This window comes from Herpailurus yagouaroundi, unplaced genomic scaffold, assembly GCF_014898765.1.
Source record: "Herpailurus yagouaroundi ecotype Mexico unplaced genomic scaffold, PumYag 192, whole genome shotgun sequence".
Lineage (NCBI taxonomy): Eukaryota > Metazoa > Chordata > Mammalia > Carnivora > Felidae > Herpailurus > Herpailurus yagouaroundi.
Genome location: NW_024412423.1, coordinates 24,359,057 through 24,386,742, shown reverse-complemented (window position 1 = coordinate 24,386,742; position 27,686 = coordinate 24,359,057). Strand labels below are relative to the sequence as shown.

At 42.2% G+C, this 27,686-nt stretch overlaps 1 protein-coding gene across 6 annotated transcripts in view; it reads left to right on the top strand.

The window, feature by feature from the left end:
• KLHL3 (kelch like family member 3) overlaps nucleotides 1-27,686 on the top strand; it is a 145,262-nt gene that overhangs the window by 104,538 nt on the left and 13,038 nt on the right. For 5 of the 6 annotated variants that reach the window (XM_040444568.1, XM_040444567.1, XM_040444564.1 and 2 more), the window contains 5 exons: nucleotides 4,563-4,679; nucleotides 8,630-8,779; nucleotides 23,917-24,034; nucleotides 24,420-24,617; nucleotides 26,107-26,208. In XM_040444568.1, the coding sequence (XP_040300502.1) occupies nucleotides 4,563-4,679; nucleotides 8,630-8,779; nucleotides 23,917-24,034; nucleotides 24,420-24,617; nucleotides 26,107-26,208 (685 nt within the window). The remainder of the gene's footprint in view (nucleotides 1-4,562; nucleotides 4,680-8,629; nucleotides 8,780-23,916; nucleotides 24,035-24,419; nucleotides 24,618-26,106; nucleotides 26,209-27,686) is intronic. The other variant, XM_040444566.1, reaches the window with a different exon arrangement.

Below are 27,686 nucleotides of genomic sequence, written 5' to 3'. Positions count from 1 at the left end.
TAGAGGGTCAGTTTCATCTGGTGTTCCAGCCAAGGCTTGTGCTTATGTTGGAAGTGTGGGGAGCCAAGGACTATGAAATTTGACTTTTTACATCTTTTTTTGACCCAACAACCTTGTAGCGCTCAAGAGATTGGTTTTGGAATATGAAGCAGTGAGGAAATGATGCTCTTTTTGTTTTGTTTTTGTTTGTTTAAAAGTAAAACCCTAAGCGTGGCAGCTGATTATTTCATCCTGGGATCCATAAAAAATATTTTCATCTGTGTAGACATCACTCTGTCCTGTGTTTGAAGCCACAGGGTCTCTGCTTAGGTTTCCTAGACCAGGGATTGACACCATTTTCCTATAAAGTACCAGATAGTAAATATTTTAGGCTTTGTGGGCCATAGAGTCTCAACTCTGCTGTTACAGTGTGAAAGCAGCCACAGACAATATGTAAACGAGTGAGTGTGGCTGTGCTCCAGTAAAATTTTATTTATGAAAGCAGGTGGCAGGCTGAATGTGGCCTGTGGGCTGTAGTCTGCCAGCCACTGCAGTAGGCCTGTGAGAGGCAACTGAGAACAGTAAGTAAGAGAACGAGCACTGGCATTGGGTTTGTGTGGACCCCAGCCCTGCTGCTTTGTGGCCCTGGACTTGGGCGAGTCATTTAATAAGGGGTAAGAGTGTCTGCCCATTGGGCTCTCAGGAGAGTCCAGGGTCACGTTGTCCATGAAGAGTGTGGTACAGAGCCTCGCACATGGTGAATACTGACTCCTGCTGCTGTTTCCTGTTGCCAGTCCCTTGACAGGAGGGCCTGTTGGGAATGATTTTAGGCACATTAAAGGCTAAAGCTAATTGGAAGTTGATTTGCTTACTTATTTTCTAAGCATAAAGTCTCTTTGAAAAAAACACGTGGCCTTCTCTAGCCGCAGAGAAGGTCACTGTTGTTGCCCAGTGCTGTGGCTTTCACAGCTGAGTAGGTAAACAGTGCAACTAAGTGGAACCAGTTAGACAAGTCAAGCCAAAAATAAAGATAAGGTTAATGTCGACTCCATTAGACTCAGCTTGCTTTTTGGCTTTTATGACGAAGACTAAGGTGGTTGATAGGGAAGGGCATGGTGAGTAAATCCCACCCACTCTAAGACCGGCAGTGCATTCTTCCGCTGAGCTTTGTCAGCTGGCCACCTGCTCTGTGCCTGGCATTGTGCTGGGCAGCAGGAGTTGCAGACTGAGCAGGGAGAGACATGTCTCACCTTGCAAGAGCTCACAGTCTAGTAAAGCAGAGTAGAAGAAAGTTGGATAACCACAACGCAAGGCAGAACGGAACTGTGGTTGCCCGCCACCTCATCGGCCAGACTTCTCCAGCTTTTTTTGGTCCCTGGCCTGGCTCTGTCATCCCTGCCCTGATTCCAGTCCCTTCTTACCCAGCCCTGCTCTCTGCTCCAGCCAGGACAGTTCCCACTGCCTTCTTACATGCTTATTCTAAACTCATGTGTCCATTCATTCATTAAAAAAATATTTGAGTGTGTATTATTTGCCTTTGAAAAGACAAGGTCCGTCTTCTCATGGATTTAAAGGCTATTTGGAGTAATATAGAGTGATCTGTCACAAACTGATGCTATCAGGGTGGGGATAAAACTCTCTCAGATTTAATTTTAAAAAATGAACCAGACAGGGAGGATTTCCATGGTATGTGTATTTATGTTTGTGCACATATAGGTTATATTTTACAGAAATGAGAGCAGACTGTATGCACATACTGTCCTTTTCTTTCTGTTCCATTTTCATTTAGCTTTCCTTCCATTCCCTTTCTGATCGATTCTTTGCCTATTTTGAGTATACCCACCCTGACTTAAGTATATATTTAGGAAATAGGTTCAAAGCATCATTAACATATTAATACACAGAAATATTGTCAGAGTTAGAGATATTAGATAATTTTTTTCTGTGAATTAGTTTCCATTTCAACTTTATGCCACATTGTAAATTTTGTTGTCATATTTTTCCTTTTCCCTTAGAATTTCTTTTCCTTTTCCCTCCGCTTTTTATTTTGAAGAATTTCAGACCTATATTAAAGTTTGAAAGTATGTACATTCATATACTCTTTACTTAGATTCACCAGTTAACTTTTTGCTTCATTTGTCTTTTCTCTCTACATATTTAATCTTTTATTCTGCTGAACCATTTGACAATAAATTGCAGACATTGTAGAATTTCCCCTCTGGTATTTGAGTATGCACCTCCTAAGAACAAGGAAATTGTCTTTTTTAGCCATAAAACCATTATCATACCAAAGAAATTCAACACTAATACAGTGATGTTAGCTAATACCTAGTCAGCATTCACATTTTCTAGCAGTCTCAAGACAGTCCTTTATAGATTGTTCCTTTTAAATCCATGATCCAATCAAGGATCATGCATTACATTTAGTTTTCAAGACTTTAAATCCACTTAATCTAGAACTATCTTCCTGTCTTTTTTTTGTCTTTCATAATATTAATGGTTTTGAAGAATCCAGGCCAGCTGTATTGCAAAATGTTCCAAACATGGAATTATCTGATCTGATTGTTTCCTTGCTATTAAGATTCAGGTTAAACATTTTAGGAAGAGACTACTCTAGGGGATGCTATATCTGCTGTATCCTTGCCATTAAATCACGATCAAGAATGTGATGTAAGTTCGTCCTGTTATTGTTGGTACTAACTTAGATCACTTATCTGTCAAATTTCCCCATTTGAGGCTACCCCTACCCCATGTAATGAGTAAGTAATCAGCGAGGTGATACTTTGAAAACTGTGTTGTGTTCCCCAACAGTTTTTTGCACAGTGATTCGAGCATCTACTGATGAGCTTTGCTCTATCAGTTATTAATTGGTGGTTGCAAAGTAATGTTTTTGTCATTCCTTCTACCTTTATTAGCTGGCATTTGTCTGTGAAGAAGAGCCCTTCCACATTTTTTTAAGTATCCTTATGGGATTCATGGATTCCTTTTTGTTCATTATGTTATGACCCATTACTGTCTTTATCTTTAAATTTTTTTTTTTATTTTACATTTATTTATTTTTGAGAGACAGAGAGAGACAGAGCATGAGCAGGGGAGGGGCAAAGAGAGAGGAGACACAGAATCCAAAGCAGGTCCCAGGCTCTGAATTGTCAATACAGAGCCCGACGTGGGGCTCGAACCCACAAACCGTGAGATCATGACCTGAACTAAAGTCAGACACTCAACCAACTGAGCCACCCAGGCGCCCTGTCTTTTTGTTTTAACTGAGAATATTTTAAATTGAGTTATGACTTACAGTGAAATTTATAGGTATTAAGTATACAGTTTAATTAGTTTTCACAAATGCATATGTACATGTAACTCTCACCCTATCGAGATACAGAACGTATCCATTACCCTCCCTGCCAAATTTCCTTTGGCACCTTCCCAGGGATTCTCCCATGCCACCTCAGCAAGAAGCATTAATCTGATTTCTTCATTATTCTCTTTGATGTTTATATTATCCCAAACATTGACAATGAAAGCCTCATCTGTTGGCTTTATGTCCATTTGACATGTCCATTGTAATCTTTGAGCACTTTCTTGGTTTCTGGCGTAAGAAGGTGTTTTGTTTTATTCTTTTTACCAGCTGAAAATATCCGATAGTATGTATACTAGTTAAATAATTTCTCCATCAGTGAGCTTTAGGTTGTTTCCTTTTTTATTTTATTACAGAAATGCCATGGCAAACATCCTGGAACACATATGCTTGCCCCACTTTTGTGGGTATTTTTGTAGGCTGGATCCCTAGAAGTGTTATTTCTAGGTCAAAGAGTGTGCACATTTAAGTCTTTGAGTGATATTGCCAAATTCTTCCTTCCCCTCTTAAAAAGCTGTGTTAATTAAGTTTCCAGAAATAGTGCCGGTTTCCCCGCAGCCTTATCAACATTGAATTTTATCTGTCTGTGTGTGTATGGTGGTGTAGGATTTGATTTTGGACTTATTTTTGAGGAAGGTGAACATCCAAATAGGAGAGCCTCCTTTTTGGTTCCAAGCCCAATTTTCATTTATATAAAAATGAAATCTCTCCTTAAGGGAGAGGTTAAACCAAGGAGAAATTTTTGACAGAAATTCTCTGTCATTCACTGTCATCCTCACCATTACAGCCAACTTTTGGCAAATGTATTCTTACTGTTTCTAGTCTGCATTAACTGAATATGGGAGATAAAGGAAGATAGGGTGTGAGGGGCATGATGGCATTGCCCCCAAGGCTTCTGGTTTTCTTAAGCAGTCTTTATAAAATTTGGTCCAGAGTTACTATGGATTTCTATCTTTAAATAGCCATTGGAACTGGATTTTTATTTTGCAACGAACCTTGATGATTCTGTATTTGGGGTAGCAGGTTTATTATAACATATATGTGTGTGATATCACTTTGGTGTCAGCTAGTAAAAAAAAATCTTTCCATTTTTGTTTTATTTTAAATAGTGAACCTTAGGTTAACCACTTTGTAGATGATTTGGACTTTTTTTTTTTTCAAGTTGAAGAAATTGTTTGAGAGCTGTTGTCTCTGCTACAGTTACTTGTGTTGATTATCTTCATAGGTATTTGAAGCAGTGATTTCATGGATCAATTATGAGAAGGAAACCCGTTTAGAGCACATGGCAAAACTGATGGAACATGTCCGTCTCCCTCTCTTACCTAGGGATTACCTGGTCCAGGTGAGTGCTGTGTGAAGCACCACATGCTTTCCTTCACTGGGCAACCCTGGATGTATGGGGTGGTTGGAGAGTTTATGGGTATTTTGTACAGGCTGAAGGCACCAACCCACTGGCTTAAGTGTGAGACATGGTAATGTAAAGGTTTTTTTTGTTTTTAATTTTTATTATTGAGGTATATAGTTGACATACTGTGTTATATTAGATGGTAGTGTGAGGTCTAAAAGCGTAAGTTTGAGAATAAGACGCTTAGGTTTTAGTTCTTGCTCTACTAGTTGTTAGCTTTGTGTTTTTATTTTACCTCTTCAAGTCATAGTTTCTTCTTTGCTGGAAGGGATATTATGGTAGAGTCCAGCAGGATTATTGTGAGGACCAAAGGAGTTGTAAATATGTAAGTCAGGTGTTTAGCATGGAGCTGGTCCTAAAAAATGTTCACTAGAAGTTAGTTGCTTTTATTGTAGAGGACCTAAGCAAGAAGGGTCATTTCCACAATGTTTCTGTATTCTCTTTGCCTTCATGTTAGGCAAGTTGGAGCCCAATTCAGGACTGTAAAAACCGACCTTTCACAGGTGCCTAGGATACGTGTTGCTTTGACTTCCTCTAAGATGAAAGAAAAATTAAGAATGATGGGGTGCCCCTATGGTGCCACATATTTTCTTATTTAATCCTTATAACAACCCTGTGAGGCAAAGATAGATAACCCTCTTTTTACAAGTTTGGGCCTTGAGGTTTATAGAGGTTTAGATTTATTGGGGAATAGGTGGCAGGGTCAGGATTCAAATCCAAGTCAGTCGGCCCCGAAGCACCTGCCTTCCACTATGCAGGCTGCCACCTTTAATACTCTCTGTTCTGTTTATCCATTGGCATTAGATACACTTATAAGTGGGCAAAGAGTAAAACTTAAATATATGAGCAAAACAAAACACCGAGGCAGTAGGCCAGCCCTCATCTCTTTCCAGAAGTTTCTGGAGGGAATGGAAGGTGTGAAGCAAGGATAAGAGAGGAGGCTCAGCATCCCAGCAGCCTAGCTCTGTGACTTCCCAGCCATCTAACACTAGGCAAGTACTCAACCTTTTTTTTCTTTAAGTTTAGTTATCTATTTTTTGAGAGAGCACAAGTAAGGGAGGGGCAGAAAGAAGGAGAGACAGAATCCAAAGCTGGCACTGCACCATCAGCCCAGAGCCCAGTGCTGCACTCGAACTTAGGAACTGTGAGATCATGACCTCAGTTGAGACCAAGAGTCAGATGCTTAACTTACTGAGCCAGCGCAGAGCCCCACGCAGGGCTCCAACTTACAAAACCATGAGTTCATGACCTGAGCTGAAACCAGGAGTCAGACGCTTACCCGACTTGAGCCACCCAGGTGTCCCAGTACTCAACCTTTCTAAACCTCAGTCTTCTCATCTGATAAAAATAGCACCTGTCCTTATAGGATTGTTTGGGGGTATAATGAGATAATCCATATAAAGGCTGCATCTCTATGTGAGCGAATGCTAGCTGGTACTACAGCTGTTTTGACGGTCATGGATGCTCTTGGGAATAGCGGGAGAAGTTTCTATCCTCAAAAGCCCTTGTAAAGTCCTCAGCTTGTGACCCTGTTGACCACAGGTCGAAGGGGTCAGTGAAATGTTCTGTGATTCTGAACCTCAGTCCTTCTCAGGTGCTGAGGCATATACTTGCCAGCCCTTATGTGTGCCCTGCATTTTATACTTTGGATGGTACTACTGCCCCCTGGTGGCAGCATATCCTTCTTGAAGAAAAGGTTCCCCTAAGCAGAGGGACTGAAGGGGCCTGAGATCCCAGTCTCAGAATCCAACCTCCTACTGTCCTGTGGGAAACTGACCAAAGGTAGACATGGACATCTGGCCTCCAGCACAGGCTCACTTCCACAAGAAGGGCTATCTGTGGACCTGGGTTCCAGGGAAAATTAAAGAGGCCTTTGAGACCCCTGGTCACAACCTCAATCAGGTGTCCACAACTCAAACTTAAAGATGTTAGAAAATAGTTCTTGGGTCATTATGGCAAAGTAGGGATTAGGTCTGGAGAGGAAGGGGGTCAGAGGCAATGGGCATGAGCACTGTTGTGTGAGAATCCCCCTGCTGCTTTTAAAGGACTGCCTTTAGAACACCTCTGGAAGAGGTTGTCTCAGTAAACCTCAGTTGACCTTGAAACTTTGAAATAGTATAACCCTCTGGGGTTGGCTGATCTTGGTGGGGGAGGACGCAGGAAAGTCTTGGGCAGACCTGCACCAACAGTGACTTCTGGGGAAGGTGGTTTTGTTTGTTTGTTTTTGATAGCTAACATTTATTAGTCTTCATTAAATACTTTGAAATATTGTAGAGTGTAATGTTATATGTTAAAACTTTTTAGTTGTGATTATATATATATGTGTGTGTGTGTGTGTGTGTGTGTGTATAAAACATAAACTTCATCATTTTGACCAGTTTTAAGTGTACACTTCAGTGTGTTAATTGTATTCACCATGCTGTACAACCATCACATACCCATCCTTAAAACTTTCATATCACCCCAAATTGAAACTCTGTATGGTGAAGCATTAAATCTCTGGGAGAACTTCTCATTCAAGCTGAATGCACCTTTGGGAGAAGTAGCTGTTTATGCATTTCACCTTCCATCTGAGATTTGTAAGAGATCTTCTCTCTTCCTTTTTAATTTTTTTAACCGACCCTAAAAGCTTATGACTTGTCCCAACTTGGGTCAGTCCCTTAGTGTGGGTGGGGGGGATTAGGGAAACCTTCCCCCAAAATGGAGTGTTCCTGGGGATCACTTCTGGGGAAGGAGGTGCCCATTGGTGAGAGAGGCCCTGTCATACCAGTCCTTCTTTTCCTGCCAGCTCCAATGCTACCCATTAGTTGATGGCCTGGCCACATTTCCATTGATAGCTACAGGTGAGACTCAGTCAGCCCTTGTGCATGACCAGCTTGAGGGCTGAGATAATTGAGATGGGGAGGCCATTCTCTTTCTTTGACTGGACTTGAGTGCCTCAGGGTCAGAACCCATTTCTTGTTCATCTTTTTCTTCCTGGAGTCCAGCACTGGGCTGTCCAACAATGAGACGTTCCATCATCGTTAGCTATTGAGTCGAATTGATCTCTCCTGATAGCACCTAAATACTCCAGCAAAGAAAACATGAAGTGGCCTCTGAAGACCATACTACCCCTTACAGATAAGCCACATAGCAATTGACCCAGGCCACAGGACAGAGATTTGAGAATTGAGCACTTGCATGGTTTCACCCTTGGTGTTGCTCACAAAATATTTAGGCTTATACTTGCTGAGCATCTGCTTTGGCACATCGCTTTGGAGTATGTGAAGAAGCCATAGTTCCAGCTTGGATAGGGGCCAAGATGAGGTCTGTAGGTGGGACTTTGGTGCAGGACATTCTTTGTCCTCTAATATCACCATTCTTTATAGAGCACCTCATTGGCCAGTTTTGTCCCTGCAGCTTTCACTGTAAGAAAATGAATAGGAGTTTTTCTTGACCGTCACTTTGTCATACTCCATGCTGCCAAACGTTGACCAATGGATTCTGCTCTCTTCCTTTTTCCCTCTCTCTCCTCTCAAATGTCTGACCATTTGCCCTAAACATTATAAAGCATTCATATTAGGAGGAATGTGGGATGAAGCCTTCAGCACAGCTAATTATCTTTGTTTTGCATAATTCCATTTAAGCCTGCAAACTAACATAACAAACACAACCACTGAGGTTGTATGTCTTTCTGTTTGATGCCAGAACTTAATAACTTCACCCCACTGTGTTCTTGAAATGCAGGAGGTGGGCACTAAGTTGTAAGTATGTGGTCTTTCTCTTGGGGTCTGAGATGATGTGATGGGTGAATAAAAGAGTGTGGGAATACAAGAATGACTAAGGAGACAGTGTGGGAAATACAGCTGAAGTCTGCTCTTGGATCACCTGTGGGTTATTACCTCCAGACGGTTGAAGAAGAAGCTTTGATAAAGAATAACAACACCTGTAAGGACTTCCTCATCGAGGCCATGAAATACCACCTGCTCCCTCTGGATCAGAGGCTCTTGATTAAGAACCCAAGGACCAAGCCCAGGACTCCAGTCAGCCTGCCCAAGGTAAGCCCCAGCCCAGTCAGTGCCAGCTGTCAGGGCTGTGTTCTGGGAAAGTGGCCTTCCATTGCTGGCTCCAAGTCTTTCCTCACCTGTGGCTGCCTTGCTTCTTGGTTGCATTTACCAGCTAAGAGATGGAGTCTGCTGGTTCATTTTGAATCTGCTGGTACCTCTCTCTTGCAGGGTCTTCCTGTCCTAAGAATTTCAAGGTAACCTCCAGAGGCACCAGAGAGTTTTGAGAATAACTCCTTCGTCTCCTCTCCTTATTTGCTCTGGGTTCTATTTGTGTTGGAAGCAGAGGAATGGCTTTGTGTTTCTTGACTTAGTGATTTCTAGGCCATTATTTGAATTTGAATGGTCCTAGTATGGCTCTTTTCTCTCACCGTAGAGCCCTACAGAACAGTTAGGGCTGCCAGACCGGGTATTGGCTGCTTTGGTTCCTTGCAAGGCCCTGCCTCTCTCTGGTCCTCAGGTCTTTCATCTACAGAATGAAAGGTCCTGCACTGGCTGGTGTCTAAAGTCCATTCCAGGTTGGCCTTCCAGTAGGCCGTCTAGGATCCTAAAACGCTGACGTCTCAGGAAAGGTCCCAGCCAACCCAGGAGGAAAGGTGAGCAGAGAGGAGTGAGTTGTGTTGACTCAGCTACCGCACAGCCGGCAGCCCCAGGGCATTGTGTAGGCCTTTGCTTTGTCCTCCTCCTCCTCCTCTTTCTGTCTGGCTGCCCTACTCCTTGTCTGCTGCTTCCAGGAAGGGTTTCAGAGTGCTGGAGAAGCATGTTGTCCAAGACCAGATGTTGAGATTCTCCAGGGTCTGTGCTTCCTCTCCACTCTGTGTTGTGACCCTGGGTGATGGAGAGTTTAGTGGGTGCAGTGTGGATGAAGGTTATAAATCTCCCAAATAATAATACGAGTCACTGGCATTTGCTGAGTGCTGCTTCAGGGGCAAACAGTAAGCTGAAAGGTATCACAGTAGAGCTTTCTTAATCCCCTCAATAGCCCTGTACGGTAGAGGCAGGTATCCTAGCTGTACACAGAGGAAACGGAAGGTCAGAGAGATTAAGTGACTTGCCCAAGGTCAACACAGCCAGTGTAGTAGAGCCAGTGTTTGAATGGTGTCTTTCTCACCCTCCAAACCTGTTCTGTGAACCCACACCATCCTGCAGCTGGCTTCATCTTTGTAAACCTGAGTGTATGTACCTACTTGTCAGCTTCCTATCGCCCGGCGCATGTTAGAAGGTGCAGCCACCAGGCAAGGGCCTTGGTCTGGCTGGCCATTTGTCTTCCTGCGTGTTGATGCTTTGGTTTTATTTTATTGAAATATTGCACTGAAATGACTTCATATTTTTCAAAATGAAAATAACTTTGCTTTCTTCAATTATAGAAATATGTGGTCATTGCAGACTGTTAAAAGGCTACTACATTTTTGAAATAAAGTAAAAATCACCTGAAATTCCTCCACTCAGGGGCAATCACTGCTGTTACCTTGGTGAATTTTCTCCCAGACATATCTCTGTGCACCTAGTCACAAATAGATAAAAAATGTATACTTTCAGATAAATGGAATCTTGTTCCACAGATTGAATATCATTTTTATCTCCTACTCAACAGACTACTTTCATCATTATCAGTATAGGTGAAACCAGCATTAAATTATAATAGGTACATGGAATTTAATTATGTTTATGTACCATTACTTATTTAACTGTCCTCTATTGATGGACCTTTTTATCATCTCCATTTTTTTTTATATTACAAACATTTCTATGTAATTTATGACCTCTTGTTTTAGTTTGCATTTCTTGTAAGTGAGACTCTAATGTTGGTTTCATACGATTATGGCTTTTGTATTTCTTTTTTAGTGGAATTTTCTGTTCATGTACTTTGCCCATTTTTCTATTGGACTGTATGTTTTTAATTAATGGTGTTTTTTTTTTAATGTTAATTTATTTTGAAAGGGAGACAGAGAGTGCAATGAGCAGAGGAGGGGCAGAGAGAGAGAGAGAGAGAGAGTCCCAAGCAGGCTCTTTGCTATCAGCACAGAGCCCAGCGTGGGGCTTGATCTCAGGAACCATGAAATCATGACCTGAACCAAAACCAAGAGTTGGACACTTAACTGAATGAGCCATCCAAGGGCTCCTATTAATGGTTTTTAAGGGCTGTTTTTAATTTAAAGGGATTAGGCTTTCATGTGTATTTCACATATTTTTTTCTTAGTTTGCAGTTTGCCTTTAAACTTAATTATAGCATTTTTTTGAATCCCCAAAAAACAGTTTTAAGTAGTTAAATTGATATGTCTTTTGCTTTATAGCTTAGGTTTTACATCCTGCTTAGAAATGTTTTCTATACTCTCAGATTAAAGAAAAAAAGACTCCCATGTTTTCTCAAGTACTTTAACGATTTCTGTTTTACATTTGAATCTTTGATGCACTTAGAATTTATTTTAGTATAAGGAGAGAGGGTAGGAATCCAGCTTTATTCCTATTGCAAATGATGAGCCAGTTGCGCCAAAGTTGTTTTATTGAATAATCTCCCTTTCCCCCCATCAATCTGAATACCACCTTCATTATGATCTAAATTTACATAAGCTTGTCTATTGAGGTCTTGAGATTATTGATTCTTTTTTTTTTTTTTATTAAAATTTTTTTTTTTTCAACGTTTATTTATTTTTGGGACAGAGAGAGACAGAGCATGAACGGGGGAGGGGCAGAGAGAGAGGGAGACACAGAATTGGAAACAGGCTCCAGGCTCTGAGCCATCAGCCCAGAGCCCGACGCGGGGCTCGAACTCACGGACCGCGAGATCGTGACCTGGCTGAAGTCGGACGCTTAACCGACTGTGCCACCCAGGCGCCCCGAGATTATTGATTCTAAGATGGACTGTTGTTTTACATGGAGGAGGCTTTCTGCATCCTGGGTTCCCAGCTGGCATTGTTGCATGTCTTTGTGGCTTTTCTCCTTGGAAAAGGAGGTTCTTATCCTATATGTTAACAAGTCACCAACATCTTTTGCTGGGGAGTGTGTTCTGGAACTAAGGCAATGGTGCAGAACTGGCCCAGTTTCTTTTTGTGGAAACCATACGTAGTTACCTTTCCTTTTCTAGACTCCACATCGAGTTTTTACCACACACACCCACAAGAAGAGTTTTAAAAATCAAAGCCAAGTTTGTGTCTGAGTCCAAACTCTGCCTGCTGAGACCACCCCTCCCTTTTGACATAACGAATCTGTAATTGGTAACAGTCCACCCCTCTTTAATGAGACCACGGTTGTCCCACTGTCCTCTCTACTCCTTAGGAAACACTATTTTCAGAATGAAAATGGTTAGATTCTTGAGCACATAGAGTTCTGTGGGGAGCTAGAATCAAGACTTCTTGTGAATCTGTTGAAGGAATTTTATTTTTTATTTTTTTATTTTTTTAACGTTTATTTATTTTTGAGACAGAGAGAGACAGAGCATGAACGGGGGAGGGTCAGAGAGAGGGAGACACAGAATCTGAAACAGGCTCCAGGCTCTGAGCTGTCAGCACAGAGCCCGACGCGGGGCTTGAACTCACGGACGGCGAGATCATGACCTGAGCTGAAGTCGGCCGCTTAACCGACTGAGCCACCCAGGCGCCCCTGTTGAAGGAATTTTAAAAAAGACATTGCTGCTCTTAACTTCATTGTTCCCCTAACTTTAATCCTTGAATGATTTAAGGTTACATTGTCCAACCTGCTTCTCAAACTCTACTCTGTCACCATTGTTTGGACACTTAAATTAGTGAGGGGAACCCCACTGTAGGTTTGAGGAGTGGGGTATGCTGAGGGAAACTATCACTTTGAGGATTATCAGAGGTAATTATCTCATTAAATCATCACAATATTAGGGGTGCACTTTTGATATCCCTCCTTTACTGAGTTTACTCAGAGAGGTTAAGTAACTTGCCTAGTTACACAGCTAGTAAGTGCAGAGCTGGGGTTTGAACCAAGGTCTGTTCCACTCCAAAGTCTATGTTTGTTCTTTTATACTAGATTGCCTCCCAGAGGCAGGTTTTCAGCTTTTGGTGACAAAGTAAAAGTAAAGTAAAGTCTTATACCATCCCACTCATCTTATTAAGAGATACATTTCCAATACATTTACTACTTTTTATTTTCAAATTAAGACTTTATATTTTTAGAGCTATTTTAGGTTCACAACAAAATTGAGGGTAAGGTACAGCAATTTTCCATATACCTTCTGCCCCTACACATGCATAGTTTCCCCCATCATCAACATCCCAAATTGTTTTCTTTTAAATTCAGTTTTAGAGAGGTATTACAAATTATACACAATAAAATTCACTAGGGAGACAATTTGATGAATTTCGAGAAATGCATGTAGTCATTCACTAACATCCTAATCAAAATATGGAATATTTTAAGCACTCCACAAAGTTTCTTTGTGCTGCTCTCTAGTCAAGTCCCTTCTTGTACCCCCCCAGGCCTTGGCAACTAATGATGTGATTTCTGTCCCTCTAGCTTTGTCTTCTCTAGAATGTTATATAAATGACATCATGACATATGTAGCCTTTTGAGCTTTCCTTCTTTATCTTAGCATAAGGCTTTGAAGATTTATCCACATTGTCGCATGTATAAAGAGTTTGTTCCTTTTTATTGCTGAGTAATATTCTATCACATGGACGTCCTATAATTTGTTTATCCATTCACCATTTGATGGACATTTGGATGTCTACTTTTGGCTTTTACAAATAAAGCTATTTGAACATTCACTTACAGATCCTTGTTTGGACTTACATTTTAATTTCTCTTGGGTAAATACCTAGGAATAGGATTGCTGGTAAGTATATGTTTAAATTGATAAGAAATTGCTTATATTTAAATTTACAAGAAACTGTTTCTCAAGACATTCGAGACAACTGTTTTTCAAGCTGTACCATTATGCATTCCCATCTGCAAGGTACGAGAGTTCCAGTTACTCCACAGTACTTAACGCTACTTATTATCTGTTTTAAACCATTTTAGCCACTGTAGTAGGTATGTGTGGTTTTAATTTGAATTTCTCTAAGGACTACTGATGTTGAGCATCTTTTCATGTGTTTATTTGCTGTCTATATATCTTCACTGGTGAAGTCTATTCAAATTTTTTCCCCTTTAAAAGAATTGGGTTATTTTATTCTTATTGAGTTGTAAGAATCCTGTATATATTGTGGATATGTTTTTTATCAAATCTGTATTTTGCAAGTATTTTCTCCCAAACTGTGCTTTGTCTTTTTTATTTTCTTAGCAGTATCTTTGGGAGAGTAGAAGTTTTAAATTTTGTTAAATTTTTTTCTGTTAAGATTCATGTATTTTGTGTTTTATCTAAAAAAAAAAATCTTTGCATAATCTATGATCACAAAGATTTTCTCCTATGATTTTTTTTCCTAGAAATTTTAATGTTTTAGGTTTTACATTTGGGTCTATGATCTATTTTGAGATTGCTTTTTAATATGGTGTGTGAGATAAGGGTCAAGTTCATTTATTTGTACATGAATGTCCACAGCATTTATTGGAAATATTCTCTTTTATCCATTGAGTGGGTTTGACATCTCTGTTGTAAATAATTGGCTATTTGTGTGTTGGTGTATATCTGGACCCTATTCTGTTCCTGTTGTCTGTTTATCTGTTTTTACACCGATACCATGTTGCCTTGACCACTAACTTAGTAGTAAGTCTTGAAATCAGGTAGTGTGAGTCCTCCAGTTTTGTTTTTCAAAGTTGTGTTGTCTATTCTAGGTCCTTTGCATGTTCATTTATCATTTAGAATCAGCTTGACTGTTTCTACAAAAAAGACTTTGATAAAGATTGTGCTAAATTTTTAGAATCAATTAGGGGGAATTCACATATTAACAATAAAGTAGTTCTCCCTTATCCCTGGGGGATACATTCCAAGTCCCTCCATGCATGGCTGAATCTGCAGATCAGATTATACCGAACCCTATATATACTATTTTCTTCCTATAGTTACACACTTACAATAAAGTTTAATTTATAAATTAGGCACAGTAAGAGATTAACAGCAATAACTAGTGGTAAAATAGAAAAATGGTAACAATATCCTGTAATAAAAGTTATATAAATGTGGTTTCTTTGTCTCTCAAAATATCTTAATGTACTGACTCACCCTTCCTCTTGTGATGATGAGGGATGATAAAATGCCTACAAGATGAGATGAAGGGAGGGGAGTGATGTAGGCTACTATTGACCTTCTGACTATACATCTGAAGGAGGATCGTCTGCTTCTGGACCAAGGTTGATCATAGGTAACTGAAACTGCAGAAAGCAAAACTGTAGATGGTGGGAGAAGACTACTGTACTAAATCTTCTGACCCATGAACACAGTATATATCTCCACTTATTTTTGTCTTCTTAAAAAATTTTTTTTTAACATTTATTTATTTTTGAGAGACAGAGAGAGACAGAACATGAGCATGGGAGGGGCAGAGAGAGGGGGAGACACAGAATCTGAAGCAGGCTCCAGGCTCTGAGCTGTTAGCATAGAGCCCGACATGGGGCTGGAACCCACAAACTGCAAGATCATGACCCAAGCTGAAGTTGGACGCCCAACCTCCTGAGCCACCCAAGTGCCCCTACTTTTGTCTTCTTTAATTTCTCTTAGCAACATTTTGTAGTTCTCAATGTATGATTCTTACAGATCTTTTGTCAGATTTATTCCTAGATATTTCATAGTTTTTGATGCTCTTATAAATGTTTTTTTTAAGTCTAATTTCTAACAGTTTATTGCTACTATATAGAAATACAATTGATGAGAAAGGTTATTTAATGGAGGAGAGGTCCTTCATTGGCTTCTGAAAAACAGGGGCAGTAATTCCAGAAGATAACCATGTTCCCTGGGTTCACACTTTAGGGAAGTATTCAGGGTTCTCTTTAAGAGTGTTACTCCTTCACGAAACTATAGGTACCATGATAGCATGTGTTATTTATCTCTGTTCTTGGCACATAGCCTGGAGTCTAACAAAGGGTGGACAATAGTAAAACGTTTCATGAATGAAAGATACATATGTGTGTATGTGTGTGTGTGTGTATATATACATATATATAAAAGATTGTATTTTTAATTTTTTGAAGTTTATTTATTTTGAGAGAGAGAGAGAGAGAGAGAGCAGAAAAGTAAGTGCATGTGAGTGGGGAAGGGGCAAAGAGAGACAGAGAGGGAGAATCCCAAGTAGGCTCCACACTCAGTGCAGAGCCCAGTGTGGGGCCCAATCCCATGACTGTGAAATCACGACCTAAGCCAGTATCAAGAGTCAGATGCATGGGATGTCTGGATGGCTCAGTTGGTTAAGTGTCTGACCTTGGCTGAGGTCATGATCTCTCAGTCCATGAGTTCGAGCCCCGCATCAGGCTGTCTGCTGACAGCTTAGGATTCTGTGTCTCTCTCTCTTTCTGTTCCTCCTCTGCTCACATGGTCTTTCTCTCTCTCTCAAAAATAAATAAACATTAAAAAAAAAAAAGAGTCAGATGCTTAACTGATTGAGCCACCCCAGTGTCCCAGGTTTTATTTTAGAGTAATCCCTACACCCAGCTTGGGGCTTGAACTTACAACCCTGAGATCAAGAGTTGCACACTCTACTGATTAAGCCAGACAGGCACCCTGAAGGAGGTATATTTTTTAAAGAAATAACCTCATGGAGATTTAGTATTGACCATTTCTATCAACCCTGGTTGTTTTCCAATACTGTCCACATCCATACATGTGTTTTTGCATGAATGCAGTGAGGATTTATCCCCTGCTTCATATTCTCCTTTGATCACTAATGAGATTGACTCTAGGACATGTGGTTCAGCCCACAGGTCCAGTATTGAATGAATCTGGTTGTTGTTCTGGGAGTTTAGATTGGTTTTGAAGTATTGAGATAAAAAAATAGCACCAGTAATAAACTAATAAACCATCATGCATGCATTTACTCATCAATTTATTAATTCACTCATTCAACACACTTGCATTGAGAAGTCACTAACTGCCAGGCACAGGGCTTGGTGCTAGAGCCACAAAGCCTCAGATGAATTGGTCCCTTCCTCATAGTGCTCCATATTCAGGGGAAGAGAGACAGATGTAAAAGGACAATTACAATGGACCATGTAAGTGCCACACTGGAGGTATGGGTAGGACAGTCTGGGAGCATGGAGAGGGGTGAGGGATTAGGGAAAACTTTCTTCAGGAGCTGACCCCTGAGCTGAGCCCAAGTCAAATGGATATCGTCTGTGAGAGGGAACATCCAGAAATTGGTTTAAATAACTGCAGGAGAGGACTGGCCCCCAGCCTCCGATGTGTTTTGCCCTTCCCTGGGTCATTGTTCTTATCACCAAAGGCATTCATGATGACACAAGAATGATTGTATAAATACACTTTCCTTATGTTTCAGGCAAAGCACTTTATGTACAGTATATTATCCTCATAACAACCCTGGAAGTTCTAATGTTGGAGAAGACTCCATGTTGGAGATTCAGTGAGATTGAATGACCCCAGGGTTTCACAGCCAAGTGGCAGCATGAAGGTTTGGATCTGGGTCTGGCCGACTCAAAACCTGTACTTTTTGACCAGTGTACAACACTAACTCCACAGTGATGATAATAGGAGATAGTGATAACTTCCCTAATGTGAGCACTCAGAATGTGCCAATCACTGGGCTAAGTGATGTACATTTATTGTCTCCTAGGATTTACATCTTAATTATCCCCATTTTACACATGAGAAATTAGATTTTGGGTTATGTCACCTACTCATTATGTACTAAGTTATCCATTTCTGTGTTACAAATTACCTAATCTTGGTGGCTTAACACAATAAAGGTTTATTATCTTAATGTTCCCGTGGGCAGGAGTTCCAGAGTGTCTCTGCTGGGTCATCCTGGCCCAGGGCCTCTTGTAAATTTGTAGTTGAGCTCTCAGTTAGGGCTGCAGCCATCTCCAGGCTTATTTGGCAGGGGGAAGGTTGCAGGGTGGGGGATCTGATTCTAAGTTCACTGTCATGGTGAGTTTCTTTCATCAGGCAAGAAGCTTCTACAAGTTTCTACAAGCTTCCTTACCCTCTCAGCCTCTCCCTAAGTTGCCCAAGTGTCCTCATGATATGGCAACTAGTTTCCCCCAGGGTGAGTGGTTCTACAGCAAGACAATGAGAGAACATGCTCAAGACAGAAACTGTAGTCTTTTTATAACCTGTTCTCCAAATGATATCCCATCACTTTGGCTGTATTTTATCTGCTGGGTGCAGGTCAGTAAGTCCAGCCCACGCTCAAGGGAAGGGGAATCAAATACCATCTCTTGAATGAAGGACTATTAAATAATTTGTTACACACCTTTAAATCCCAGCTAGCAAATAGTAGACCTGAGATTCAAACACAGGATGATTGGTACTAGACCCTGTGCTTTTAACTGTTCTATTATATGGCTTCCATATTTCATAAAAGCATTTTTGCTGGGTACTGTGTGGAAAGAAGATAGAAATATGTAAGTGGCCAAATAAGTGGAGGAAGAAAAATAAGGAGATAATTGGACTACAGGAACAGCTGCAGGAATTGCAAGGGCAGGCTGGTCTGGGCTTTCATGAATTCAGTCCAGATAGGCTTCCTGACAGAGCAGTCTTTGAGAAACAAAGTGGTAGAGAGAGATTTGCCCTGTTTTCATCAGTTCTCAACAGCAAACCTGTTTGCCAGTCAAGCTCCCTCCCTGAAAGAAATAGGGCTCTGCCTTGAGATAGCTGTAGAGGCGAATGAGGGTGTTTTTTCCTGGGCCACATATACACAAATCATACTGACACATTCAAGCTGGAACAGCTAATAGCATCATCTGGGCTCCCACACATGCACCGCCCAGTCCTTCCCCAAGGCTGGGTTGCCATGGACAACCAGAGGCTGTCTCCCAGTTGCTCAAAACACTCCTACGTTACCCTGTTCCACAGATGGCAGCAGAGAAATGAGGTCCCAGCAAGATGCAAATGAGCCTTTGGAGATGTACTGAGCCTGGCACTTTGCACTGTCATTTCAGTTCAAGTGACATCTCTATTCAGCAATTTTAAAATGACACTGAAAAGCCATTTGGGCCAGAAGTAGGCGGCTTCCTCCCTAGTTGGGCTGTCCAGTAGATGGTGTTGGAGAAAAGGCTATTGGCAGGGTGGGTAGGATGACTTCTCACCTGGGCCAGGCTCCTGGATCGGCACTGCTCCTTTTCCATCTTGATCCTTCAGATGGACTCAGGCCACACCTAGAAAACACCCTGGGGCCCTCAAAAAGTCCCGTCATCACCCTGGAATTAGTGGTGTTTACTCTTCTCTTTACAGATCATGTAAGTGTCCTTTTCTACCATTTATTAGGAGTCTGTTTTTTAACAACTGTTTTAAACAACAGTAATGATGTTGGTGTTGATCAAATACTAGAAGCTAACATTTAGTATATACGATTTACCAAGCTGTGTGCTAAGTGCTTTATGACATTTAAGGCTCCTGGCCTCCACGAGAGAAACATCCTATTATCTTGATGTTACAGGTAATGGCAGTGAGGTTTGGCAAGGTTAAATGTCTTGCCCATGGTCACACAGCTATTTAGTCACTGGGCTGCTATTTGAGCCCAGATGTGCCTGACTCCAAAGTCCATATTCTCACTCCTGTCTTCCCTGGGTCTTGCTCTCACATTCCTGGTTCTCCACCTCCCATTGTCTCTGCGCTTTGGCTGTCAGTCCTTGCCTAGAGCATCTGTTGCTCAGGAACCTGCGGGGACAAGTCTTCTGCCTCGACCTCGACATGCTCCTCGGAAGAATTGGTGTTAGCCCTGCGGCCCCACGCACCAGGGTAAGAGAGAGTCTCGCTTCCTGCCCTGGCCCGAGGGACCGACTGGCTGGGCCTGCCTTCTGCCCAGCTCACCGGTCATGGAAGAGAGTTTGGACACACACTCCACTCTTGCCTGATGACAACAGTGTACAGAGCCCACATTGTTCCTATCACCCTACTGGAGAGTCTGATGACTTAGAGGTTAGGATCCTGACTCACAAGTGAGCCAGAAGTCTCTGCTCTGTTCACCTGCTGTACCTCTCCCTGGCTAGTCTTGGGTACCTCCTGGTTCTCACACAGAGTGGTTGTCATACTCTGTGAGGAGTGACTAACATGTCTTCACTGCTCCAGTCATGCTGCTAGAGTCAGAATCCTCCGTGGGAGGAGATAGTCTTATATATTTATTTAAAAACCATCTCTCTAGGCTGGGAGTGAACTTTCCTTCCTAAGGAATCATCAGGTAGTCTTTCCATGGTCTCACTAAGCTCCCTAAAATAAATGGCCATTTGGACTTTCCACAATGACAGTGTTTTCCTTGGGAGTTATCCAACAGCCATGCCGTCCATGGTTGAGTCTGGCTTACCTGTATTCTGTCAACCAGAACTCTCCATCCACCAGAACTTCTGTAGCCTTCAACACGGTGGCAGATGAGACTTGGGGTTAGGACCCTGCAGTGCCCTGCAAGACTCCCGAGTACACTGCTGTCCTTCAACATGATTACATTTTATTTGGTCTAGCATAATTGTTAGCCTGGAACCAGTTCTTTATTGTGATTCCCATATGATCCCTGGTAGATCTTCCTCAGGGTTACCTTAAAAGATACATGTTAAAAATAGCAATTGTTAAATAAGCCGATTTGCTTCAGTAATTTCTATTATAGACATTACAAATCTTTTGGACTTAGAGGTGTTGGAGAAAGAAAGAAATATGCTCGTTGAGCATTGTGGGGCTGAGTTTTTCTGGAAATGTAAAATAAGGGCTTGTAGGAGAGAATTGTTTAAATGTCTTCATGCCCTGACATCTTATGATCTTCCTAAGTAGCTAGAGGTTTATAATTTTAGAGATGTAATACATGTAGACTTGGGGCATACTCATTTTTGTCTAATTGGTTGCTAGGATCAGGTATCTATGGAAACAACCATCCATTAGTATTCAAGATAGGAAATTTATTTCTTTTACTCAGCATGATCACACAACGAGTATAGTGTTCCTTGTATGGTGGCCTCTTGCAAAGCCTGCCATAGGAAGTGGCTTTCTTAGGCCTGTGAAAGAAGCCGAAAGTGCATCTCCTCCTGCCTTGAGCCATCTCTGCATTTTCAGAAACCAGTGGTCCTGCTCCACACAAGCTCATAATTACTCTTCCCAAATTATTGTATGAGGTTTAATGTTCACAGTTATCCCTCAACGGTGGCTTTATGAGCTCAAAGGGAAGTTCGTTTTGAAAACCTTGTCCTGTATTCCTGTTGTTTTCTACTCAGGTTTTACCTTAGCATTGGAATTTTTGCGTTTGTATAGTAATGCTTCTGTGTAACTACGACAGTTCTCAAGATATAAGTGCTCGTTTTTTCTCCAATATGAATGTACCTCCCTACTCCTGGTGTAAGATTGTTTCTGGGGCATGGTGAGGTTCCTCGAAAGCTTCGCCTTTTTTTTTTTTTTTAACAGAGAAAACCTGATAACTTGTACAAAGAATAAACTGTCTTTCTTCTGGTGGTTGAGTGAAAAGATGGAAAAAGTTCTCTTTTTCTCTCTTTATTTATTTTTTGCTTCTCAAATTGTAATCTGGTGGCCAACATGTATTAATCCCAGTAAGTGACATTCTGATTGTGTATTTTCTTTGATTTAACCGTGTATTTTTTTAAAATTTGGTTTCTTACGTATGCTCCTTGCCATTCATTCATTTCTTATCCCAAATAAATATCTGAGTCCTACTTTTACCTGGCACCAGAAGGCCCTGAGGTTATCTTGGTGACTGAGGCAGATAGATTTTTTTCCCCACCAAGGCTCACCATCCAGGCAGGGAGACGAGGTCACTAGGAGGTTAGAACACAGTGTGGGCCAGTTTTAATGAGAGAACACAGGCATGTGTGATCTCAGAGAAGGGACATTAACTCAGATTTGAGATCAGAGAGGTCCTTTTGAAGGAGGTGACATGTAAACTGAGACCTAAAAAATAAGCATGTGTTAGAGCAGAGGGATCAGGAATGGGGGAGAATGTTTCAAGGAGAGGGAATGGAAGGCGTTGAGTGCCTGAGGTCACTGTAAAAAGAAAATTAAAACCTGGTTTTATTCTCACCCAGTCCCCAGAACCAGATTTCATGGAAAATCGTTGCAGTATTGTGCCTTCATTTTAGCTTTACCAACTCAAAACTGGAAGGACGGTACATGTCCTAGGCATGTTTAAGAATGCACGGCGAGTCCCTGGGCCCTGGAGGAATAAGGTGGACATTGTCCGAAGCTTGCCAAAAGGCTGTGTTCCTTAACTGCCCCTTAAACTTGTCATGGATGCCTATCTAAGCAAAGAATTACAGATGGGAAGTAATGTCAAATTCAGGTTTTCTCTGAAGAGGGCTGCTCTTGATACAGAGCAGTGGACCCTTTGAGCTGTGTCATGGAGAGCCAAATGTAGAATATTATTTCCAGAAGCAGTAGCAGCAACTCTAATCTTGCACTGGGTGTCTTGGGTTCCTTTGGAATGTTCCAGAAGTCAGAACTGAGTTCTGAGTTTTTGAACATTGGTTACCCACATTTGACCACAGACAGCTGTGACCACCCACATGGGCAGTGGGTGGCCTGGATGTGGAATCTTGGGACATAAATGATTGATGAGCAATAGCAGTCAGCGCTGGTTCTGCCTCCTCGTATGGTAGATGCTTTGGAACAGAAGCACCAGCATCAACCAGGAACTTGTTATGCACAGTCTCTGTCCTACTCCAGACCTGCTGAATCAGCAATTCTGGCAGGGTTGAGGAGGGGGCCTAGCATTTTGTGTTTTAACAACCCTCCAGGTGATTGAAGTTTGAGAACCACTGGAGTACATAATACAAGCTACAGGTAATGAGAATGTCCTGTGATTCCTATTGATTGGCTGTCTGTGACTCCCACCCCTTCCACGCCATGTAAGAAGACCTCTTAGAATAGCCATGAGAGTGATGTTGTTATGGAGACAACCATGAACTTGTACCAGTTTATTAAAACATATGTACGATTGTTAACTTTGCTACATGTGACCAAAGTCACAATAGGGATACCACAATTAAATGCTCCAGTTCTAATACTATAGCTGGAGCAGTGGCTTTTTTTTTTTTTTTCTTTCCTGACTATACCCCATACTAACAAATCTGTTTAAATTGTGATCCAGGAGACACATACACATGTGTATAAGCATACCAACTGTTTCATGAAATAATACCCTTCCTATATTTTCTGTGCTGCTCTATTAAAAGTATGTTGGTTGCAATCCATAAAATTCATCTCCTGACTCACCAATGAAACGTGACCTGCAGACGTAGTGAGCTGTCTTTGCGTGGACCTTGTGTCTGGAGCAGGAGAGGGGTGGGACTGCCTTCACCTCTCCATCAGGTAGACTTGGTTTTCGGTCTCTGTTCTTCCACTTGCAGTTGTGTGACCTTGGGCAATTTGTTTATGTTCTCTGAGCTTTAATTTCCTTATTTGTCAATACGGAAAACATCTACCTCACAGAGTTAACATGATGAGTAAATGACCAGGCATTTCACACAGTGACCAGCAGTGGTAGCTACTACCTTACTTGTGGAGATGGTATTGTTAGCACGATTTTTCAGAACATCATCAGTTAAATACATTTCTCTGGGAACTACCCCAAAGCAGTCTTTCACAATTTTGTCCCAGACTACAATGAATAAGTGCCCCCCTGTAGTCTGTGTATTCAGAAATATTTTTGAAGTAATTTTACCTTAAACATGCATCCAAGTTCTGCCCTCTATTCCAAAAATATATTCAAGTTTATATATGTATTTTGGAATATTTTGTTTTGATAAAAGAATTGAGTCCCCTGGCTCAGATCCTTGAGGGCATTGAGATTGTAGATGTCCTGAGTGGCTACATGTGCCACCAACGTAGCCCTGAGCACAAGTCTTTGGGAAGGGTAGACCTTACAATTTTGTTTGTTAGGACTGACTGTGCAAGAAAAGTCTATCTGTTGGTGATTGTGGGTAGCATCTTCATGTATGTAACTCTGTCATCAACGGGCATGGCAGATCATTCGTGAACCCTGGGCAGTTGGTATGTGGAAGTGCCAGGGATTGATCATTCATGAATCCACATGTTGTGGAGACCCAGCCAATGTCTGTTTGTCTTTCTGGAGGTCATGATTGTGGTTGGTGGCCAGGCACCCAAGGCGATCCGCAGTGTGGAATGCTACGATTTTGAAGAGGACCGGTGGGACCAGATAGCTGAGCTTCCCTCCAGGAGATGCAGAGCAGGTAAGCAGCCTGCCTTTCCCCAGTCTGTCTCTGCTTACTGCTGGCAATCCTGAATTGCTCCTTGTTTCCACAAACGTGTGCATTACAGACTCTCTTCCTTTCCATTCCCCACTTGCCCAATATCTGGCTACCCCTTCTGAGGTAGTTGCTATGTGCTTAGGGACTTGAAGCTAGTACCAGTATTTGCTTGAATCAAACACACTTGGAAAAGCATATATGAATAGAAATCCAGTGAGTCCCTCAATGACTTCCTATTCTGTAAAGTTGGAGATCACTTTCTGTGGAGAATTATTCATGTGACTGCCTGGCCCCCGCACTATCACTCATCAGCACGAGTGATCAGCCGCCTGAGATGATCTCGATGCCTTGGTTTCCTGTGCCTCAGGTGTGGTGTTCATGGCTGGTCATGTGTATGCTGTGGGTGGATTTAACGGCTCACTGCGCGTGCGGACAGTGGATGTGTATGATGGTGTGAAGGACCAGTGGACGTCCATCGCCAGCATGCAGGAGCGCCGGAGCACTCTGGGTGCAGCCGTGCTCAATGACCTGCTCTACGCCGTGGGGGGCTTTGATGGAAGCACTGGTAGGTCCGGGATGTGGTCCCCACTCCTCCTCGACTGGGACATGCCCTCAGTGCAACCCTGGTTTGCTCAGCCAGTTCTTGGGTCAGCCTTCTGTCCATCCACAGCTACCTCAACAGCACACTCCTCCTTCTTCATCTCCTACCTTGTTTGCCAGAGCCAGGCCTTTCTACACATGGAATATGTAACTGCCCACATGGGTGGTATCATTTCCAGGATTCTAGGAAGGCTCCTGCACTCAAATGAGGGCTTTTTCTCCTTTCTGTTGTTTGGGAACCCATTTTTATAAAAAGATGAGACGTAGAAAGAGAGCATGCTCAGCTGGAGGGCATCTCAGGACTGTCAGGGCCCTCTTCTGGATGGACACGGAAGCTGTGAAAGAGACCTGGCTCAGGCCGTGCAGTCTTTATCCATTGTCCTTTCTACTGCCCCACGAAGCTTTGTCAGACTGTGCCACCACAGGTGCGTTCCATTGCTCCTGGCTTCTGTGTTGCTTCAGAGCTCAAATCAGAAACTACTAGTAGACATGAACTTGGAGAGATTATCTCACCTTTCCTGTACCTCCAGGTGGATGTCTCTATAGACAGTAACTCTGTTAACACTGAAATGCCCCCAGGGATGTGAAAAACAGTATTTTTTACTTCTCTGAATTTTCATTTGTGTCCTTACCAATTGGTAACCTTTCCAATTCTTCTCTTTGCCTCTCTCATAATATTTTAGGGTCTATAGCCCCTTGAGAGGCTGCCTCTAGTGGGTAGGATCTGAGAATAAAGACAAAAAAAGAGAGTGGGGCATTGTTTCTTCTAGAAATTGCTTTTGGTTGTGAGTAGAAAAACCTCACTAAACTGTGGCTTAAACAAATGAGAGATCTTGTTTTACCCATGAAGGAAGACGTCCCGGAGTTGGCAGTTGCTAACTTCATCTACTTGCTCAAGAATATTGGGGCCAAGGTTCTTTAAACATCTCTTGGCTGTACCCTCCTGATCATAAGATGGCTGTGACAGCTCCAGCCAGCACATTTGTGTTCCAGGTAGCATCAAGCAGGTTGGTGTAGAAAAACAAAGGCTATTTTAGAAATGCCCATCAGACTTCTTCTTAGGCCTTCTTGACTGAGTCACCCCTAATGGTTGTGGGACGCTAAGTTCTCAGCTTTCTAGCTTCTTAGATAGAGGAAGAAAAGAGAAAAGAACATGTTCAAGTGAGGCAATCTCAGGTTTTTTACTCCATTCACTAGATGTAATGATTTACATTTGCAGGGCAGTTCTGTTGTATCCCCATGTCTCCTTGTGACCCACCGTGAGTCAGGCCTTTGTGGTCCTCTCAGGTAGACACACTGAGGACATGCATCAGTGAGGTGCCCCAGGCTGCATGGCAAGGTAGAGGTGGTACTCAGCCATATCCCCAGGTTTCAGACCCTTCCCCCAGCCTCACACCAGATGAGTCCTCACCTCTCCTCATGAGTTAAAATCTTACAAGTCTCTGGTCTCCCAGGCCTAGCATCGGTGGAAGCCTATAGCTACAAGACCAACGAGTGGTTCTTCGTGGCCCCAATGAACACACGGCGGAGCAGCGTGGGTGTGGGTGTCGTGGAGGGTAAGGAATACCAGTGGGCGGCGGCCCGTCCCTGCCCCAGCCCACAGGTCTTGTCCCAGCACCCTGGCTCTATTCCTCCCATCACTGCTCTGAGTCAGGTTCAGGGATTCTGATGGAACAGATGAAGAAAGTTAAGGCGCAGATGGGTGCAGCTATTGGCTCATGCTAGCAGGTGGCCAGGTGTATTGGGGGGAGTAAGTGGAGCCTAAGGGGAGACACCAGGCTGTTGCTTTGGCTACTTATCAACAGTTGTGTTATAGGTTGAGGAATCTAGAGTCAACATAGAATGTAGGAGTATAATGTGGTGGGGTGAGGGTTCATTTTATTTAATTAGTTTGGTCCTCCTATTTATATGTTGAACATTAACACATTAACAGAGCCTCGAGTGAGGTGGGCATGTTTTCCCAGGTCTGATTACTGTCACTGCAGGACAGGTTGGTGGCAGAGTCCTGCTCAAGTCAGGAAAGGTGTGTGGGGTGAAGCAGGTGAGAGTAGTGAGATCCGGGGCCCAGTTAGGGCTCTGTAGTTTATAAATGGCTCTTTTATATATAAATTTTGTTCCCAAAATCCTTTTGGAGGACATAGACAGGGCTTAGATTTTCTCCATTCTCCACATGGGGAAATGAAGTGCCAGAGGGGCAAGTGATATGCCCAACGTTAGTAAATAGCACAGCTGGTCCTTGAGCCTGGGTCTTCTGACTCCTAACTCCGTGCTCTTTCCATTGTGCTATACTCTTTCAGACCATTAGCAAATGCTGATAGGGATTTTATAAATATGTGTGAATTCACTGTATTAAAGCATAGAGTATTATTTGGAAAAAAAATGGTATACTTTATAGGATGACACTGATTCATTAATCTCTCCTGAAGTGGGAATGTAGCTGGAATATATGCATTTAGACATGTAGGCAGGCATTCTCTCTCTCTCTCTCCCTCTCTCTCTGTCTCTGTCTCTGTCTCTCCCTGCCCCCTCCCCCCCCCCCCCCCCCCCCCATCTCCTATGCATCCACAAGAACACACTTACTTGCTTTAGGGAGAGTGTAATGTGCAGTGATTAGACAGACATTAGTAGAAATATTCTCTCTCACTGCATTTCTTGGTTTGTACCAGTATTGCATAAATTTTCATTTAGAAGTATATTATTCTAACATACTAAATGAGTCATTTTGGTGAGTGCAAGGATTTTGTCCTCCTCTCAAGATAAATTGTTTCTTGCAATCTCATCCTCCTGGTGGAAACAGAAATTGATTTGTCTGCCAAATATAAGTGCTTTGTCTAGCCACCTTCCCATTTCCTCCCTTGTTCCTCAGCCAGGAATACTAAACAATAGTGTAGGGGTTAAAAATAGCAAGTCCCTGTTAATAGACTCAAGGAGAAACCTTGAGTCGGTATTTTTTCAGCTGATGCAAGGTTAGGATGGTTGATGGCAGGTTAGAGAAGTTGCCTTCGTGGTCGTGATTTGAAATACTCCCCTTGAC